Source organism: Prionailurus viverrinus, chromosome D4 (assembly GCF_022837055.1).
Source record: "Prionailurus viverrinus isolate Anna chromosome D4, UM_Priviv_1.0, whole genome shotgun sequence".
In the NCBI taxonomy this organism is placed as follows: domain Eukaryota; kingdom Metazoa; phylum Chordata; class Mammalia; order Carnivora; family Felidae; genus Prionailurus; species Prionailurus viverrinus.
Window position 1 is genome coordinate 24,474,715 of NC_062573.1, and position 18,303 is coordinate 24,493,017.

Below are 18,303 nucleotides of genomic sequence, written 5' to 3' on the forward strand. Positions count from 1 at the left end.
ACAAAACAGATGCAACTCCAGCAAAAAGCACAATGTCTTAGTGTGCATGCAAACTGCAAAGTATGAAGAATATACTTTGCCCTAAGCTTTTCAAAATACTGAGAACAGGTATAAGAACCTCATTATGATTTGAGACCATGGCCTCTGAACCACTAGTGGACTAGTAAAACGGGGGAGATTTAGGGCAGGAGGATAACTGAGACATCAAATGCACTTTCAGTAGCTTTTTATGCTTTTCATTGGGCTACAAACTGTTTTTGAAAAGTTAACTATATGCTAACTATGAGCACCTAATTTGAATAGGAGAGTGCACAATTTCTACATGTATACTAGAACACTGACATTTACATGTGCACACACACCTATTTTGAGAAGATTTAAGTTTGGAGGTGACATTCAGAAGGTCTACAATATTGAAGAAAGGGAGGTTTTTTCCTCAAGCTATTAGGAAGTTAGAATTGGAGTTCTGGTGTTTTGGAATTCCATATTCAGAAACTAAAAAAATTGTATTTAACCTTAATTGAACTAACCCAGGAAAGGTAACTTACAGGCACACCTCATTCTATTGGTTCGCTTCATTATGCTACCCAGATACTGCATTTTTTCACATATTGAAGGTTTGTGGCAAACCTGTGCCAATTCTATTCATTCCGTTTCTCTAAAAGTATTTGCCCACTTTATGTCTCTGTCACACTTTGGTGATTCCTGCAATATTTCAAATATTTTCATTATTATGTTATGCTAATCTGATCAGTGATTGACCCGTTCAAAGCTCAGATGATGGTTAGCCCTTTTTAGCAATATTTTAAAATTAAGGTATGTACATTGATTTCTTAGACATAATACCACTGCACACTTAAGTGCAAACATAATTTTTATATGCACTAAGAAACCAAAAATTAATTTGACTTGCTTCACTCCAATTATCTGCTTCATTGCAGTGGTCTGGAACCAAATTCACAATATCTCCAAGGTATGCCTGTAGTCACAGGTAGAACAAGTGAGAGCAATTTCTTTTAAATCTTGATCCTAATTTTTTTTTGAGAATTTTAAAAATGTTTACTTTTGAGAGAGAGAAAGAGAGAGTGAGTGGGGGCGGGGCAGAGAGAGAGGGAGAGACAGAATCTGAAACAGGCTCCAGGCTCTGAGCTGTCAGCACACAGTCTGATACAGGGCTCAAACTCCTTCACTCAGGAGTGAGATCATGACCTGAGCCAAAGTTGGACCTGAACCGACTGAGCCACACAGGCACCCCAATTCTAATTTTCAAATGCAGTATTTGACAGGATAGATTTTGCACTAAAGTAATAAAGAACTCTTACACAAAGCAAAAAACAAAACAGGTTTAATGATTAGAACAGATGAATTAGTAGGTTTATATAACCATTAACTAAGGGAAACCCTAGAACCGGAAATAAGGATTTTAAAATTGCATGCAAAGTCTAGTTACCATAAAAACCAAAGCAATACCAAAATATCTCAGCTTCCTAGCATAGACTCCAGATATTCTTTATTTCCAACTCTTGGTAATCAAAATATGTACACTTTTGCATGCTACTGGTAGTGGAGGAGTAAGATTATTTGTATAGGACTACAATTATGTTTCACAGTCGGGAGGGCACATAAAGAAGTGTCTTCCTCCACTTTGTTGGGCCCATCTTAAAAAAAGGCACTCCCTAAGGTTCCTTGGTAACACCTTTGCTAGGTTTCTTAATTGCTCACATAATCTTTACGTGTAAAATTACTGGTCCAATCATTTCACAGATCTGGGAACAACAAGGCATTGGAACTGCTTAACTCACATGCCAAAAAACTGGCTTTCTTAAGAAATGACCAAAACTTTGGAGAAGCAGTTAAAAAAAAGGAAAAAAAAAACCAAAAAACACCTGGGGCTTTGTTTCCTTGAAAATGTAAATCATATGCTTAATTACTAGGCTTTGGCATGCACAGCCAGACACATCATGGAACTGAAAGAACCACCATATAATGGTGGCAGAGGACTTTCTTGAATAATTACGCTACTTTTCTACCTTCAGCTCCCTTGTACCAATGCAACTTTGTCCTTCTCCCCTTTTTAATTACAATACCAAGTGCTCTGAACCTGGGTTTGACCTCTCTGCTGAAAGATGTGTTAGAAAAGGATGCTTATTTTTTTTTTTTGAAAAGGATGCTTAAATAAATTACTGAGTCTTTCTCTATGATCATCAAAACAAAGAGTAATGGAAGTCTTGAGCTGCCTGTGGGCAGTTGTCCACTATTCACAGAATCTTCAGAAACAATTTGCCTGAGGCCAAGGAGAATTTATCACTAAACCTGACTCATGTTGAGCCATACTGAAACCGCACTTGGGTAGCTAGTCTCAAGTCAAACTGCGCTCGAACATCTCTTGACATTTATTGCATCCACGTAGAGTGCAATTTTTGATGCTGAATCAGAGATATGCGGCAATTGAAGGCTTCACCACAAGCATCACATTCGTGGGTTTCTTGGGTTTTCACCTCTGCGTGGATCTTCTGATGGTTGACAAGGCTGCGCTGTTGACTAAAACTTTTGTCACACTTCTCACACTTGTAAGGTTTCTCTCCTGTGTGTATTCGCTGATGCTGAATAAGGCCTGAGTTCCGGCTAAAGGCCTTCCCACATTCATCACATTTATGGGGTTTATTACCTGTGTGAACACCCTGATGTCGAATAAGGTTACAAAGTTGACTAAAGCTTTTGCCACACTGTCTGCATAGATAAGGTCTCTCACCAGTATGGATTCTCTGATGTTCAATAAGAAATGAGCTCCGACTGAAGCTTTTCCCACATACAGTACATAGATAGGGCTTTTCACCAGTGTGTATTCTTTGATGTTGTACAAGATGAGCACTGACACTAAAAGTTTTCCCACATTCATCACATTTATAAGATTTTTCCTTGGGATAGACTTCCTGCTGTATAACAAGACTGCAATTTGGATCAAAACTTTCCTTAGTTTCATTGTATGAGTAAGTCTTCTCTCTGGTGTGGATTCTCTGATGCTGAATAAGACCTGAGCTTCTACTAAAGGCTTTTCCACATTCCTCACATTTATGGGGTTTGTCTCCTGTGTGAATTCTCTGATGACGAGTAAGGTTGCACAGTTGACTGAAGCTTTTCCCGCACTCTTTGCACTGATAAGGTCTTTCACCTGTATGGATCCTTTGATGTTCAATAAGAAATGAGCTCCGACTGAAGCTTTTTCCACATTCAATACAAAGAAAAGGCTTCTCACCAGTGTGGATTTTTTGGTGTTGTATAAGGTATGTACTTAATCTAAAAGCTTTTCCACACTCACCACATTTATGGGGTCTTTCCCCAGTGTGAATTCTCTGATGTTCAACAAGTAATGAATTTCGACTAAAGCTTTTCTTACATTTGGTACAGTGATAGGGTTTCTCACCAGTGTGAGTTCTCTGATGTTCAATAAGGTGTGATTTCCAACTGAAGGCTTTCCCACAGTCACTACATTTATGGGGTTTCTCACCTGTGTGGATCCTTTGATGTTTAACAAGGCTCCTTCTCTGGCTGAAGCTCTGTTTACACTGATTACACTGATAGGGTCTCTCTCCAGTGTGGATTCTCTGATGTCTAATAAGGGTTGAGCTCACACTAAAGGTTTTTCCACAATAATTACACTCATAGGGCCTTTCCCCAGTGTGAATTCTCTGATGTTCAATAACAAATGAACTGCGACTAAAACTTTTCCCACATTCATTGCACTGAAAAGGCTTCTCACCAGTATGGACCCTTTGATGTTGAATGAAATGGGCCTTGCGGACAAATCCCTTTCCACATTCTTCACATTTATGGCATTTCTCTTCTGGGTTTGGTCTCTTACGAATAATGTTAGTGTTTCCTCTGAACATTCTCTGTTCCTGGGCCAAAGATTCCCTTGGTATTTCCCATAAGAAGATTCCTCTCTGTTTATCTAACCTACCAACAAGTTCAAAGGTTTCTCTACCTATGGGATCTTGGTCAATTTCACTTTTGATTCTTGTAACTATTACACCCTGTGGTTCCACTTCTTCCTCAATTTCCTCAATTTCTTGTTTTACAGTTGGCTCCTCATCCTTATCTCTGTTTAAAACATCTGGAATAATAAATAGAAAATAGAAAATAGAAAATAGAAAGATTAGCCAGGCTCTTTGCTAGCAAGGAGAAATGCTTAGGAAAATAAGATTAAGATAAATTAATCCACTACATCTATAAAATGTGGATGATTACTTCACAGTATTGTTGTAAAAATTAAATTAGTTCCTATACATAAAGCATTTAAGACCATACCTGGCAAAGAATACAAGCTATGTAAATATTATTATTAGTTATCTGATGAAAAGTTTTTCTTAGAGAAGGGGTGTGAAGAGTGTTGTTTTTTTAACGGAGCAAGCTTTGAAGTTTTAATTTTTTTTAGTAATCTCTACACCCAACATGGGACTCAAACTCACAACCCCAAGATCAAGAGTCACATGTTCCTCTGAATGAGCCAGCGGGGTGGCCAGAAAAGAGTGTTTTTATGAGGCAAATGATAAGTTAGTGGGGGTAAGCAGAGTTGGGAGGAAGGGCTGGTGATCAACAGAGAATTATGCAAGGTAAGATTGGCAACAATGAAATAAGACAAATAGTGGTGTGATGAATTAGTCTGTCAAAGAAGAAAGGATGACACAGGAAGAAAACAGTAGGTTCTGGGAAATCTGGGATGAAACAACATTGCTGGAGTGTGAGTAGATTAAGTAACTGACAGAAAGGAACACAAAATGATGTTGAGAAAGATAAAAGACAAAAACCAGGAAGCAACAATTAATAAGAATTTACTTATTAAATAAAAAAATAAAAATAAAATAAAAAAAAAAAGAATTTACTTATTGCAATCAAAAGCATGCCAGGCATTGTGTAATGATTCAGTATTCAAAGATAAGACATGAAACTTCCTACCAAATAAAATGGATGACAAGTATACTGGGGAAAGAAAATAAAATGGTAAAATATTAAGTAAAGCAATTCCTGTATCAAGAGACAAAACAGCTTTAAAAAAAATGGGTTGGAGTGACATGGAGTCTATGATATAGAATGACAAAAATAAGTACAAAGGAACACAGTCAAGGTAAATGAAAGAAACAGGGAAAAGCAGTGTGTGGTAACCTCACCTACCACAAATCACCCCACGTTCTTCAAGTATACATGATTCTTACTCTTCCAAAGATGTAAGAGCCACATTGGAACCATCTGGTTCCAACCGAGAGTCTCTAAGACATCTGAGAAATGAAAATCTTGCATGTGTTAAGGAAAGATAACATAATGGTCTACAATGTAAACAGAGTGGCGTATAGAACACTTAAGTCTGCCTCTGACTTCTTTCTTTTCTCTCGCTTTCTGCTGGATAATTCCACATATTTGGTTGATCACCACCAAATATATATTTGGCCCTAAACAATTTCCTTTTTTAGACTTCCTCTTTTCTCTTAATTTTCTAACCTTCCACCTTTGGAGTCATCTTCGAATTTTCTTTTCACTCACTTTAAACCAGTCATTAAGTTATTTTATTCCAAAAAGCTTTCTCTTATTCCTCTAAGAAACTAGTAGAAACTTTATTTTTGCTTATACTACTTACAGTATTCTCTCTCAAATTCACTTCACTGGACTGCTTTCTTTCACACAATGAAAAAGGATCAAAGAACTCCCTCAACTTTCTGCCCCTTTCCTATAAAATTATATGCAATGGCACATGAAGATCTATCCCATTCCTATCCAAGCTGAATTCATCTACGTTCTCTTTATCCCACTGTCTCTGAGTGTTTGTTCAATTATTAGCATTTTTTCCCTCTTTCTTCCATCTGTATTCTCCATTGTCCAACATATCAACATGCATACAAATATGCTCAGCATACAAATATGTCCAACTATATCTTGAACTTGAAATCCTTTTCTTAATGAAATCCAAATTTGTGAAATAAAATTTTAACTCTGTAGCTCTCCATTTCCCAACTATGTTTTTCATGCCCAACATCTTCCCATTCAATCTGTTCTATAACCTACTGTGAAATCTGGCTTTGGTTTCCGGAATCGAGAGATGCTTCTTATGAAATCACCAATAACTCTTGAATAACAAATACAACAAACATTTTTCAGTCCTTTATTCAGCAGCATCTGACACTGTCGATTATTCCCATTTTGACACTATCTGTTTTTGGTTTCTATGCTGTTGCTGTATGCTGTATGTATGTATTGTTGTATGTTGCATTTTTCTAGTCCCCTCCCTACTTTTTCTTTGGCCTTTTCTAAAAAATCTCCTTCATGTATTTTTCTTCCTTTGTCAACTGCTGTTTGACAAGGTTACTGTTACCAATAATGTTTACATTCCTTTCTTGTAAGCTTATTTATTTATTTATTTATTTATTTATTTATTTATTTATTTATTGAGAGAGAGAGAGAGAGAGAGAGAGAGAGAGAGAGAGAGAGAGAGAGAAAGAGAGAGAAGAGACACAGAATCCCAAGCAAGCTCTCCACTGTCAGTGCAGAGCCTGACAGGAGGGCTCAGTCTCACAAACTGAGCTCATGACCTTAGCCGAAGTCAAGAGTTGGATGCTTAACTGACTAAGCCACTCAGGTGCCTCACCCATGTTTACATTCTTACCTTGCTCTATATTCATACTCACGATATCGCCACTTACATGCCTCAAAAAGGGCTTGCAATTAACATGATCCTCATCATCTGCTGTCATGTAGGTCTCTACCTCTAATTATCTTAACGGGCATCCTCATCCATTACCCAAAGTTGAAAATCTTCCTAGATTTCTCCATTTTTCTTTTTGTTGCCCAATCACCAAAACCAAAGATCCGACTCTCTAGCATCTACCTTCTTCCCATGTTTTCTCTGGATGATGCAAAAGCCATCTAATAATCCTTCACTCTAGTCTTTAATCTGCCCCCACACTGTACCTACTTAGCTGCATCCAGAGAGATGTACAGGAAATGGAATTCCAGTCACATCACCACCTGTAGGTTCACTAGTACTCGATCATCTCTAGGATCAAATCAAAGCTCTTTACATTATGGTACTCAGTGCTTCACAACAGGTTCTCTAAACCTCAAGTCACCCTTCTACCCACTTTCTCACACTGGAATTGGGCAAATTGCTTATGTTAATGTTTTATACCATTTCATTGCATATCTCGTTTACTAAATGTCCCCCAGCATTGTTTACCTGGCCAACTCTTGGTTGCTCTTTAGGACTCAATTCAAAGCAACAGTTCCTCCACAAAGACTTCACTAAGTCCACTAGACAGATTAGGTGTTCTGTTTTTTATCACCAGTCCTCATCCACAACTGTATTATAGCTATTACTGCACTGCTGTTTTAACTGTTTGTGTTCGTCTCTTCTATGGGTTTGTAAATTCCTTGTGAGAAGGGGAAGTCTCTTTTAATGTTTACCCAGTGGTTACTGTTCCAGGGGTTTTACTCAAAGGAGTAAGACAAATTCTTATTTGCAGACAATATGAATGTCTAACTAAAATTTCTAGAAGAATTAAGTGAAATATAATAGCAACATGAAGACTAAGCTATAAAATAAATACTGGTACTTACTACCAAGGATAACCAGTTGGGAAATATTATAGAAAAATAAAATATGCTTTTATGATAACAAAACCATAAAACCTATAAATAAATCTTACAAGAACTGTACGAGATCCACAGAGATAAACCATAAACTTTTTCTGAAGGACTTAAGACAGACAAATAGAGTCAACCAAATTGCTAAAGAGATTCAATATTATAAGGATCTTAATTCTTCCTAAAACAATCTATGAACCCAATTGTATTCCAATCAAAATCTTATGAACTAATTAAAAACCCCAATGAATCTAAATTTCAACTGGAAGAATGCAGAAAACTAGCTAAGTGTATCCTGGAAAAGAATATAAGAGAATGATTTATCATGCTAGATATAAAATGCAATATATTGCTAAGTAAAATAGAGATGCTCTGGACAAAAATAAACAGGTCAAACAGATAGGTAAAGAAAACAAGTGACTTCAGTCTTGTACACAAAGCAGCACAGAAAGGACTATCTGTGAGATCTGGGCTTGTTAGCTATAATCACCTTCTGAGGTCTCTGCCATGCTGGTCTTATGTTCCCATCCTGTGATCATAGCTAATTTGTCTAGAGTACCGCTGACTCAAAGTGCATCTCTCCCAGGAATTTGGAATTAAAAATGAAATATGCAGTTATTCTGAACATGACAGAATTGTAACCTATCAACTCAGAAGCTATAGGGACAAAAGCATGTGGATATGAGGAGGAAAGACTAATCTACCAAGGAGAAAGAAACAAAATGCAAGCGTTAATCACTGACTTCCTGAGCGCACCAATTTTTGGGTTTAGTCCTTTTCTGATATCCAGTTGCAATCATGCTTATATATCCTATGAGCCACCTATGTCCCTACAGTAAGTTCTCTTGTTGGCTTAAGCTAGTTTGAGTTGATTCCTATAATCTTTAACCCGTTTTAATAATATGCTAGCTGAAGAGAGAGACAAAAAGCAAGGAAATGGTAAAGTGGAAGTGGCTAAACTTTAGGAAAGAACAAGAGTTACCACACATTTTCTAAAAAGGGCCAGACAATAAATATTTTTAGCTTTGTTAGCTAAAAATGGTCTCTGTTGCAACTATTCAACTCTGTCACTATAGCGTGAAAGTAGTGTCAGATAATACACAAGGGATTGGGCATGTCCATGTTCCAATAAAACTTTATTTATAAAAATGGACAGTGCCAGATTTGGGCTGTGGACCATAGTTGCTAACCCTAGTATCTAAAAAAGTATAAAAAGAACAGTTTTCTTGGTAAAAGAATGACAGAATGGGGAAGACTTGCATTCTTAGCGCTAGCACAGTGCTTGATTAACTATTTATTGAATGGATGAGTAGTTGAACAAATAACTGAAAAGAGACTATAATCAAAGAACTGAAGCAATGAGATTAAGGTCTTACAGGTACAGCAATTCCCAATTCTGTCAAGGTCCAATAAGGTTCAAGCAGACTGAAAAGGAGTCATTAAAATTAAAGAAGTCCAGTTCATTTCAAAGAACTGAGATCAAGCTGTCAGCTGTATTATCAATGTTGTTACTAAAGCTTTTAAGTAAAAGTCAGCATGGAAAGGAGAAAGGTATTAAATAAAGGACCAAAATTAAAACTGGAAAAGTATTGTATTAAGTAAAGCAGCAAGATGAAGTGCAGGAAAACACTATATTAGAAAAGTTAAGGGGGCACCTGGGTAGCTCAGTCATTTAAGTGTCAGGCTTTGGCTCAAGTCATGATCTCGCGGTTCGTGATTTTGAGCCCCGCACTGGGCTCTGTGCTGATAGCTCAGAGCCTGGAGACTGCTTCAGATTCTGTGTCTCCTCTCTCTCTCTCTCTGCCTCTCCCCCACGCATACTATGTCTCTCTCTTTCTCTCAAAAATAAATAAACATTAAAAAAATTAAAGAAAAAAAGGTTAAGTAATTGTGATTTGTCATCAAGGGAATGGAGACAGAGTCTACAGAGGAAGATGAAAAGATTGTGGAGGGAGAAAGAACTGATAAAAAGCTGTAGTTCAGCTAAAATGAGAGCCTGAAAGTAGATCACAGATGGGCTCACTGCCATGCCTTCATCCATATGGTACTCACATTTTACAGTAGTAGGGACAGGCAAGACTGGGCATTTGCCTGGTTCTATCAACCAGGATACCATATGTGTGGATAAAGCTGGCAGTGACTCAGAGACACCATAGCATATTGGGAGAAAAAAATCAGCAGCTGATCTGGCTAGAGACTGAAGTGGTGTGCAGGAAATAATAGATGATGTTAGAAAGCTAGGCAGGGGCTATTTAGAGAGGCCCTGGTAGGTAGGACAAGAAATTAAATTTTTTATTAAGCTCTCAGGAATCAGAAATTGTAAGCAGTTAACTAACAAAATCACTTTGGTGGCAGTGAATAGAATGTATTAAAAGAAAGGGAGTTGGAGGCAAGAGGCTAGTTTATGGGCTAATGCAATAATCTGTTCAAGAGGTACCGATCTTTTTCTTGTTTTTATGTTTATTTAATTTTGAGAAAGAGAGAAAGGGAAAGATAGTGTGTAAGTGGGGGAGAGAGGCAGAGAGAGAGACACACACAGAATCCGAAGCAGGCTCTAGGCTCCGAGCTGTCAGCACACAGCCTGATGCAGGGCTTAAACGCACGAACTGCGAGATCATGACCTGAGTCAAAGTTGGATGCTTAACCAACTGAGCCACCCAGGAGCCACAAGAGGTTCTGAGTCTTAAGTATAGTAATTCAGTTATACAAATATTTAAAGGCATATAATATATACCTGGTTCTGTGCTAAGTGCTGGAGAAATCGAATGAAAAAATATATAGTTACCATCCTCATGGAGACCAGTCTGGTTAGAGAAATAACATAAAGAATGACTAGAGTACAGTCATTTGATAAATTGATTGTAAACTGTGCATACAGTTGAGAAATTCAACAGAAGTGCAGCACAGTGCAATACATGGCAGCACAGAGAAAGGAGTACTTAATTCTGAAGAGAAGGGCCTTGAGATCTTAATGGATTATTTGAGACTGGCCAGGTGTGAGTTATTTATGTGGTCTTCAAAAGGAGATGACGAAGATTTTGGAGCTCTTAGAGAAGATAATAGGTATGATGACGATAGCAATCAACATTTATATTATACTTAGTACATGCTAACCAGTGTCCTAAGTGCTTTACACATATTAACTCAGTACTCACAGTAACTCTAAGAAGTAAGTGCTATTATTACTGCCATTGGGTAAAAAAGCAACAGGCATGGAAAGGTTATATAATTCACCCATGGTCACAAGGCTTGTAAGTGGTGGAACCAGGACTTTTGCTTAGGCAGTTAGGCTTCAATTGCTTCTCTTAGGTAGAGATAAAGATTTGGGACTCATCACAGTGGTAGGTGATGACCTGACTATAGATAAGGTTCGCCAAAGAAAGCACATAGATGGAGAGGAAGGCAATACAAGTAAGCAATAAAGAGCTTCAAATACATAAAGAGAGGTGAAATAAAATAAGGCCCAAGTGTCTATTCCATTTGACAATTAGGCTATTAAAGTAGAATGTTAAACAATTTAAGGGGAAGGGTAGAGGCAAGAGAAGGGGCTTAGAGATAATGGTAGGGAAAGTAAAGAATATACATTAACTACTCTTACAAAAACTTGGCTGTAAGTGAACAAGGAGCAGGTTACAGGCTCTCTCAAAGGACAGCCACCCCCCGGGCCCTACCTTCCCCAACTGGAAGAGTCATAAACATACCCATCACCAAAATAAAGGTACCAGAGGAGAAGGAATAGAGACTGAAGTTGTAAGGGGGAAAAAAAAAAAAGATGACGGATAGGTTCTTGGAAAAGTGAGGAAAAAGGAGCAGACTTAAGCATACACACGAGGGGCAGAAAGTCAGAGTTCATATTCAGTGGCCTCTATCTTCTCTGTGAAACAGAAAGTGAGGTCTACTACTGAGTGATGGACCCAAGGAAAACTTTTTTAAGTTTTTGGAATAGTCACTAAAGGGAAGAAGAGAATGAGCAAATCAATGATAAAAAACTGGCTGAGATGTGAAAACCCACTGGAGACTATTAGAAAAGCCATGCATATATCCAGGGCATTAATCCTTTCAGTTAAACAATTTCCCCTGCTGTGCTTGGCAACTCAAGAGAAAAAGCTGATTTTATAACCAATACAGAATATGAAGTTTGCAGAATGGGTAGAGCACAATGACAAGGTGGCGAGAGAGCATGCTGGTGATAATTCATATGTAGGTCCATGGAACAGATGAAGAGGTGAAGTTAGAAGAGGACTGATAATCTGGGAGGAAAAAGGAGAAACCAAGGAACAAGTAGCACGACTGGGAATAAGCTGGTTTGGGAGGAAACGAGTAGGAGATGTAGAAGCGTAAGAAATTGTAGTAAGCTCTACATGGGCAGAGATCATGTCTGTTTTGGTCACCCCTGTTTAGTTATGGTCTAAGATAAAAACAATGGCTGAAGAATTTTCAAAGACTAAGATACTGGGGCTTAAGATTTGCCTGCCTTGACAAAATTGAGGGTTTGATCACTGATGGGACTTGCTGAACAAAAAAGGAAAGCAAGGTTCCTGAAGACAACGTGGTCAGGATATAGCAAGGCTTAAATAATGGCTGCATCATTGATGGCATAGGTTAGCATAGAGAGATTCTGAAATGTGACAAAATCTACGTGTGACAGACCAAACAATGTTCGCAGATGACAGCAGAAGAGAATTGGGTGGGTAGAGCAAGACTGCTGAAGCCTCCAAAGGGAGATTTTGTTTGAAGGGTTAAAACTAACGCTTTGAGAACAACACTGAAAAGCCAGGAGAATAGTAACTTCTCCCTTCCAGCCTTGAGACAAAGGATAGGGAAAAAGGAGGATGTGGGAGAGTAAGCAGCCTCTGCCAGAGAAGTGGTGTCCTTGGGAAAGTGCCAGTTTTCGGTTAAGGCCAGGAGGGGTAAGGAACATTATGTGAAGAAGAACAGGGGCTCCAGAAGGCAGAGTGAAAAGGGGTGGGAGGAAAGCAGTGGGAGGATGAGCCAGGAGGGAAAGTGCAGAGCAGTATGGGAATGAGATTATGAAGATAAGAAGCCAGAAAGGCTTGTATTTTGGTTTTTGCAAGGACACTACAGACGAGAGTCATGGAAACAATTAATGGCCGAAATGTTTGAATCTGAACTTTGGAACAAAGCAGTTTTGGTACTCGTGGTGGTTCAAGTGTTCTCAGGGTCTGATTTCTTATAGCTTCTTAGATATTTTAATCAGAGAAACAAAAGATTCTTACCCAGTGAGACCAGGTTTCCATAATTCTCCATCATGACATCTTTATACAGGCTTCTCTGAGCTGGATCCAGATAATCCCACTCCTCCTGGGTAAAAAACACAGCCACATCCTCAAATGTCAGCAACCCCTGAAATAGTACGATTTCTGTAGTCAGTTCTTGTTGTCTCAAGGACAATTCTACCACTGAAAGTAGCCGAAGCAATCACTTTTCAGAGCCGGGTAGTCTAGGAGGAACAGGATTACCCAGAGATCCAAATGGGGCCCAATTCTGTATCAGACAAGCACCTCCAACTAGAGGGCAACTGAACTGGATCCTGGTCGTCAGTAGTGATGGTCCTAAGGATAGAGCTTTTCTGGCTGAATCATTATACCCTAACACTTTTATTTTAGTAAGTTGCCCCAAGGCCTCCCCAAGTTTCCTGCACCTCATTGCCCGGCTCCATCCAACTCTATTAGCAGTGGCTTGAGACCCTGTTCAATTCAATTGCAGGAAGTTCTCTAAGCGTCTACCTGGGGTCCTAGCTTCGTGACAGGCGCACAAGACACAGGGAAGAGTCAAAAATGGTGCCTCATCTGGAAGAACTCACAAATGAGAGCACTTGTTTGCAGCATTACTAATTTTCTTCAGCTAATTTATCAAGTCGCTCTTGAAACCAAGGGCCAAGTGGGCGATTTGGTCGCGAGGCGCAATCCGGACCACTACGGAGTACTTCCTTGCACAGCGCTGGCCTTAAAGACCACGGTCGTGGGGATGGGGGCGGGGGGGCAGGGTGGGTAGCGCGGCCTAGCTCCAGTAGTGGCCAGAGAACAGGGATTGCCAGAGGAGCGACTTACCTTTGGCTCCGGCGGGGGGCTAGGGGAGGCCATCTCCAGGACAGAAATTCAGGACGGGAACCCGGGAAAGCCGCAAGGAAAGGAGCTTCTCGTGAGGCCTACCCGGCCGTTGGAAATTAGGCCCCACGAAGGCGAGGCCTCCAGGCTGGGTCTGGCCAGGTCCTGCCTCGGTCCCAGAGCGGTCACGACCCCAGCAGCATATCAGACCCACTACTTGGTTGTCCCCCAACTCCAAATTCCCTCCCCACCTAGCTGCGCAGCCTTCCAGGCCTCACTAGAGCCTCCTCCCAGTTGCCAGTCCCTCCTCCTTTCAGCCAAGGAGCGCTATGACCGCCCGCCCCCGGACCAGAAGGCGTCACCCGGAACCTTCCCGGGACGCCCCCCAACTACAACTCCCGTCGTGCTCTGAGAGCGCGCCTCGGTCCAGCCTCCGCCGGCAAGACCCATCGGACTACATTTTCCGGCGTGCAAAGCGGGAGGGAGCCTCTGGGGAGGCTTAACAGGAAAAAGGGAACACCTACCACTAAGCTTACACTTGATTGGCTGGTCTTGGCGCGTCACTGCCGGCGGGGGGCAGAGCCCCATCCGGTAGCTCTCCTCCGAGATGGCGGCGCTGTCAGTGTCTGGCGTTACCAGAAGAGGCCTCACGTGGATAGTCTTAGGGGCACCACGCAGAGAATTTTGGTCTCGATTCAGGTAAAGCGGAAGGTTAGATGGTGGGTCTCGTTCAGCGAAAGTGAGAGAAACTGAGGAGGATGAAAGGACGAATTCAAAAGTGGGAGTCCTGCTATTAGGACGGTACCCTGGCCCTGCGCCTGACTTGGGATAGGACGAGAAAGTACGTTAGGTTCTGAGTTCAGAGGCTTCAGCGCGGGTGTCCTTGAGTGGTGGGGCCCAGTCTTGGCCTCAGTTTTCTCATCTTATAACGGAAATGCCGCCCCCTTTCCCTTCCACTTCACTCGTTAGTGTAGTAAGCAGACAGTGCTGACCATGTGTTCCAGGCACCGACTGTGGTATCAGGATACAAGTGGTTCGTTTGGAACGAGTAACATGGAACATGAACGTGAAAGTGCTCGGTAAACTAAGTGCATTTGCGCGGGGTATTTCTTCACAAGCTAGATTCAGAAATGAAGCGTGGCCTCCTCGGTTTGTTCGTTTGTCCATTCATTGATTCATCAACAGGTAGTTAACTAAACGCCCTCTCTGGCCCAGCATTTCCCTAAGTAGGTTACAGCAGTGGAAACAAAGTCCCTTCTCAGAGCTTAAGTGCTCTGGCATATGGGGAAACGGTGGCCCCATAGGAAGTATTTTGCTGAAAGCAAGTTAATGGCACAGCTGGAACCCGTCTTTGACTCTCCATCTACTGCTTTTCCCCAACACGGGGCTCAAACCCACAAACTGCGAGATCATTACCTGAGCCGAAGTCGGACGCTCAACCGACTGAGCCACCCAGGCATCCCTCTTTTCTTTTCTTTTCTTTTCTTTTCTTTTCTTTTCTTTTCTTTTCTTTTCTTTCTCTTCCTTCCTTCCTCCCTCTCCCCCTCCCCCCCCTCCCCTTCCTTCCTTCTGTACTTCCTCCTTCTTCCCCCCCTCCACATCATTCATTTCTGATGCCTCCCAATTTTTGTAGTGATGACCAATCCCAGTCAGATACCAGCTCCATGGAAAACAAGAGTGAATAATATTTCATTAAGCACTGAAATAGTGTCTTAGGCAGATTTCCTCACGTTGGCCCATGTACTCAGTAGTAGTTATTCAAGCAGTTTTCAAAGGACCCCAAATCAATAAAACAGGTTTCTGTATTCAGGAGTTTATAATCTGGTACAGTGGTTCTTAACCAGAGATAATTTTGCCTATCAGGGGGCGTTTGGCAATGTCCTTTGGTTATGACTGGAGCATAGGAGTGCTCCTCGCATTTACCCTGCCCTGGGTAGAGGCCAGGGATGCTGCTGAGCATCTTGCAATTACAGGATAGCCTCCTACAACAAAGAATTATCTGGTCCAAAATGTCAAGTGTTTGGGCTGAGAAACCATGATCTAGTAAGAGAAATAGAATGTAAATAAATAAAACTCTGGTACGATGAAGTGTGCTGTGAAAGCAATATAAAGCGCTATACTAGATCAGAGGAATTTATAGTTATATTCGGAGAAATGAAGTAAAACTCCTTGGAAGAGAACAGTTCTGTTCTAGGACTTAAAGTAAGATTTCAATAGGCAAAGATGAAATTGGCATCTCCTGTAGGATGTAACTTGAGGGAACACATGACCTCAGGAAAGTGGGAAACAATGTAGTAGTTTAGTGTGGGTAGGGCATGGAGTGTTTCTAGTAGATTTGTAGGACATGAGGTTAGAGCGGTTGGTTGGGTTTGGAAACTGGGAATCCCAGACAGGCGATTTACCTCTTTACGTGTTCTTAGGAATTCTTACAGCATGTGAAATCTGTAAGTAGCTTTTCTTTTCTGTCTGTATCAGCTCAGTTCAACTATAAGCTTCCAAAGGCAGGCACCTATCTTATTCTTCTCTCTCCAGTGCCCAGAAGAGTAGTAAGTGTGCAAATTATTGGTTGATTTAGATAGATGGGTAAGATTAGGTCTGGTGTTTGTCAGTTTGTCAGCTGCATTAGTGCAGTTAACCAGAGATTCACATACTTGTTTTTGACCATTCTAGAAAAGAGAAAAAGCTAGTGGTGGCTGAGACAGTAGAAGAAGCGAAGAAAGAGCCTATTTTGGTGTGTCCACCCTTACGAAGCCGAACATACATACCACCTGAAGATCTCCAGAGTCGTTTGGAATCTTGTGTCAAAGAAATTTTTGGTTCCTCTGTTGGTAACAGTTGGCAGGATGTGTCCCTGGAAGATGGCCTTCTGAAGTTCAGTTTCTTGGCACGTTTAGCTGATGACTTGGGCCATGCAGTGCCCAACTCCAGGCTTCACCAGATGTGCAGGGTCAGAGATGTTCTTGATTTCTATAATGTGCCTATTAGGGATCAATCTAAATTTGATGAACTTACTGCTAGTAATCTGCCTCCCAATGTAAAAATCACTTGGGGTTACTGAGCAGAAGAGGAGCTCATTAAGATCATTTTGTCCTGAGCAAGGGGGCTGGTTATTTAGACTTTTGATATGTTACCATGTGAAATGCTATCAGAACTGTTCTCTAAACCCACTTTTTCTGTGGAAGGATGAATTATCTCTTTTTCTCATCATGAATTAACAAGATTTTCTTTTTTCACGTTTGCTGGAACTTTGTTTTTTTAATGGAATCAAGTCTTTAATCATGTATGAAAATTTCCTTCTTTGGAGGACACTGTAATTAAACTTGGGTTTAAGATACAAGGCTATTATATGTTCACACATGGTCTTTATTTTTTACGCATAAATTAGTAGATGCAAAAACAGGTTTTAATCCTGTTAGGACTCTTAAACCTAAGGTGGCATTAATTATGTATAGTACATATACAAATAAGGAAACGTAGATATGTATAAAAGAAATGTAAAAATCTTATGTTGTATATTACAGCAAGTTGTTTCTTTCATTGCTTTACTACAAGAGTAAAAATAGTAGAAAATGATACTGTTCATTCTAGATTAATCTCTTTTGGAATTAAAGTAAATTTCTTGAAGAGTGTTGTGTATTTTTAAATTTTTTAAAGGTGAAATTTGTGGGTTGCCTGAATGTCTCAGTCGATTAAGCGTCCGACTCTTGATCTCAGCTCAGGTCTTGATCTCAGGGTTGTGAGTTCAAGCCCCACTTTGGGCTCCATGCTGAGTGTGAAGCCTACTAAAAAAAAAAGTAAAATTTGCTTTTTTGCCTTATCATTTCCTTAACTTAAGTATTATAAACGAAAGAATATATATGCCAGCTATGAAGTGCTGTGATTTTTCTTAAAGATATGCCAGCTTCTGTATCTAAATGAATATGCTCTTCAAAGGAGATGATGTTTATTTCAAACCCTTTATCTTTTCTGTAACTTTTTATTTTATTTTTTTAAATTTATATTTGAGAGAGAGAGAGCACGCAAGCTGTCTGCAAGGGGCAGAGAGACAGAGAGGAAGACACAGAATCCAAAGCAGGCTCTAGTCTCTGAGCTGCCAGCACAGAGCCCAATGCAGGCCTCGAACCCCCGAACCGTTAGACCGTGACCTGAGCCAAAGTCAGTTGGTTAACTTACTGAGCCACCCAGGCACCCCTTTTCTGTAACTTTTTAAAAGCAGCTTTGAATACCTATGGGTATCCACTAGGGCGGTAAGTCTTTGCAGACTTTGGTGTACTCAATTTGTGGAAATAACTCAAATAGCAAGTTACCAGACAGTTCTGAATTACAGATGTTAGATGAGGAAGTGATTAAATTAGGGATTATTTTTGTTTAGACTTTAGATAATGGCTAGAGAGTAATAAGAAGGAGAAGGAATTTCTTATATTTTATCTTGACTACTTACAGTTCTGAAAGAAAAGTGACAGGTTTTAAACAAAGGAAATTGCATTTATTTTCTTTCCCAGGATGACTACTTTGAAGAGGGCAAAAATCATGTGGGTGTATAAATTCTGGCATATTAGAAAAATCAGTTACATTACAGTCATGCCCAATAAACATCAGCAGA

General features: G+C 40.2%; 2 protein-coding genes across 4 annotated transcripts; one reads left to right on the forward strand and one right to left on the reverse strand.

The window, feature by feature from the left end:
- Window positions 1-1,330: 1,330 nt before the first annotated feature.
- ZNF189 (zinc finger protein 189) lies at window positions 1,331-14,060 on the reverse strand. Of its 3 annotated transcripts, none has more exons than XM_047829911.1 (3): window positions 13,704-14,060; window positions 12,870-12,951; window positions 1,331-4,114 (listed from the first exon to the last, which is right to left on the reverse strand). In XM_047829911.1, exons 1-3 carry the CDS (start codon window positions 13,734-13,736, stop codon window positions 2,394-2,396), a joined length of 1,836 nt encoding a protein of 611 aa, XP_047685867.1. In that variant the 5' UTR covers window positions 13,737-14,060; the 3' UTR covers window positions 1,331-2,393. The 3 variants fall into 3 exon arrangements, with proteins under 3 accessions (XP_047685867.1, XP_047685865.1, XP_047685866.1); XM_047829909.1 differs by having other exon boundaries at window positions 12,870-12,996; XM_047829910.1 differs by having other exon boundaries at window positions 12,870-12,954; window positions 13,704-14,059.
- Window positions 14,061-14,270: 210 nt separating this feature from the next.
- MRPL50 (mitochondrial ribosomal protein L50) lies at window positions 14,271-17,324 on the forward strand. The gene is made up of 2 exons (XM_047831564.1): window positions 14,271-14,399; window positions 16,371-17,324. The coding sequence occupies exons 1-2, from the start codon at window positions 14,308-14,310 to the stop codon at window positions 16,756-16,758; spliced, it is 480 nt and encodes a 159-aa protein (XP_047687520.1). The 5' UTR covers window positions 14,271-14,307; the 3' UTR covers window positions 16,759-17,324.
- The last annotated feature ends 979 nt before the right edge of the window (window positions 17,325-18,303 follow it).

What these genes read in the sequence shown, in the direction of transcription:
- ZNF189 (XM_047829909.1), bottom strand. Translation starts at nt 13,736, where the DNA reads ATGGCCTCCCCTAGCCCCCCGCCGGAGCCAAAG. An exon ending in GCCCCCCGCCGGAGCCAAAG is followed by an intron (nt 12,997 to 13,703) that starts GTAAGTCGCTCC and finishes GTACTATTTCAG; the next exon opens with GGGTTGCTGACATTTGAGGA. An exon ending in TGGAAACCTGGTCTCACTGG is followed by an intron (nt 4,115 to 12,869) that starts GTAAGAATCTTT and finishes TTATTATTCCAG; the next exon opens with ATGTTTTAAACAGAGATAAG.
- MRPL50 (XM_047831564.1), top strand. Translation starts at nt 14,308, where the DNA reads ATGGCGGCGCTGTCAGTGTCTGGCGTTACCAGAAGAGGCCTCACGTGG. An exon ending in GAATTTTGGTCTCGATTCAG is followed by an intron (nt 14,400 to 16,370) that starts GTAAAGCGGAAG and finishes TGACCATTCTAG; the next exon opens with AAAAGAGAAAAAGCTAGTGG.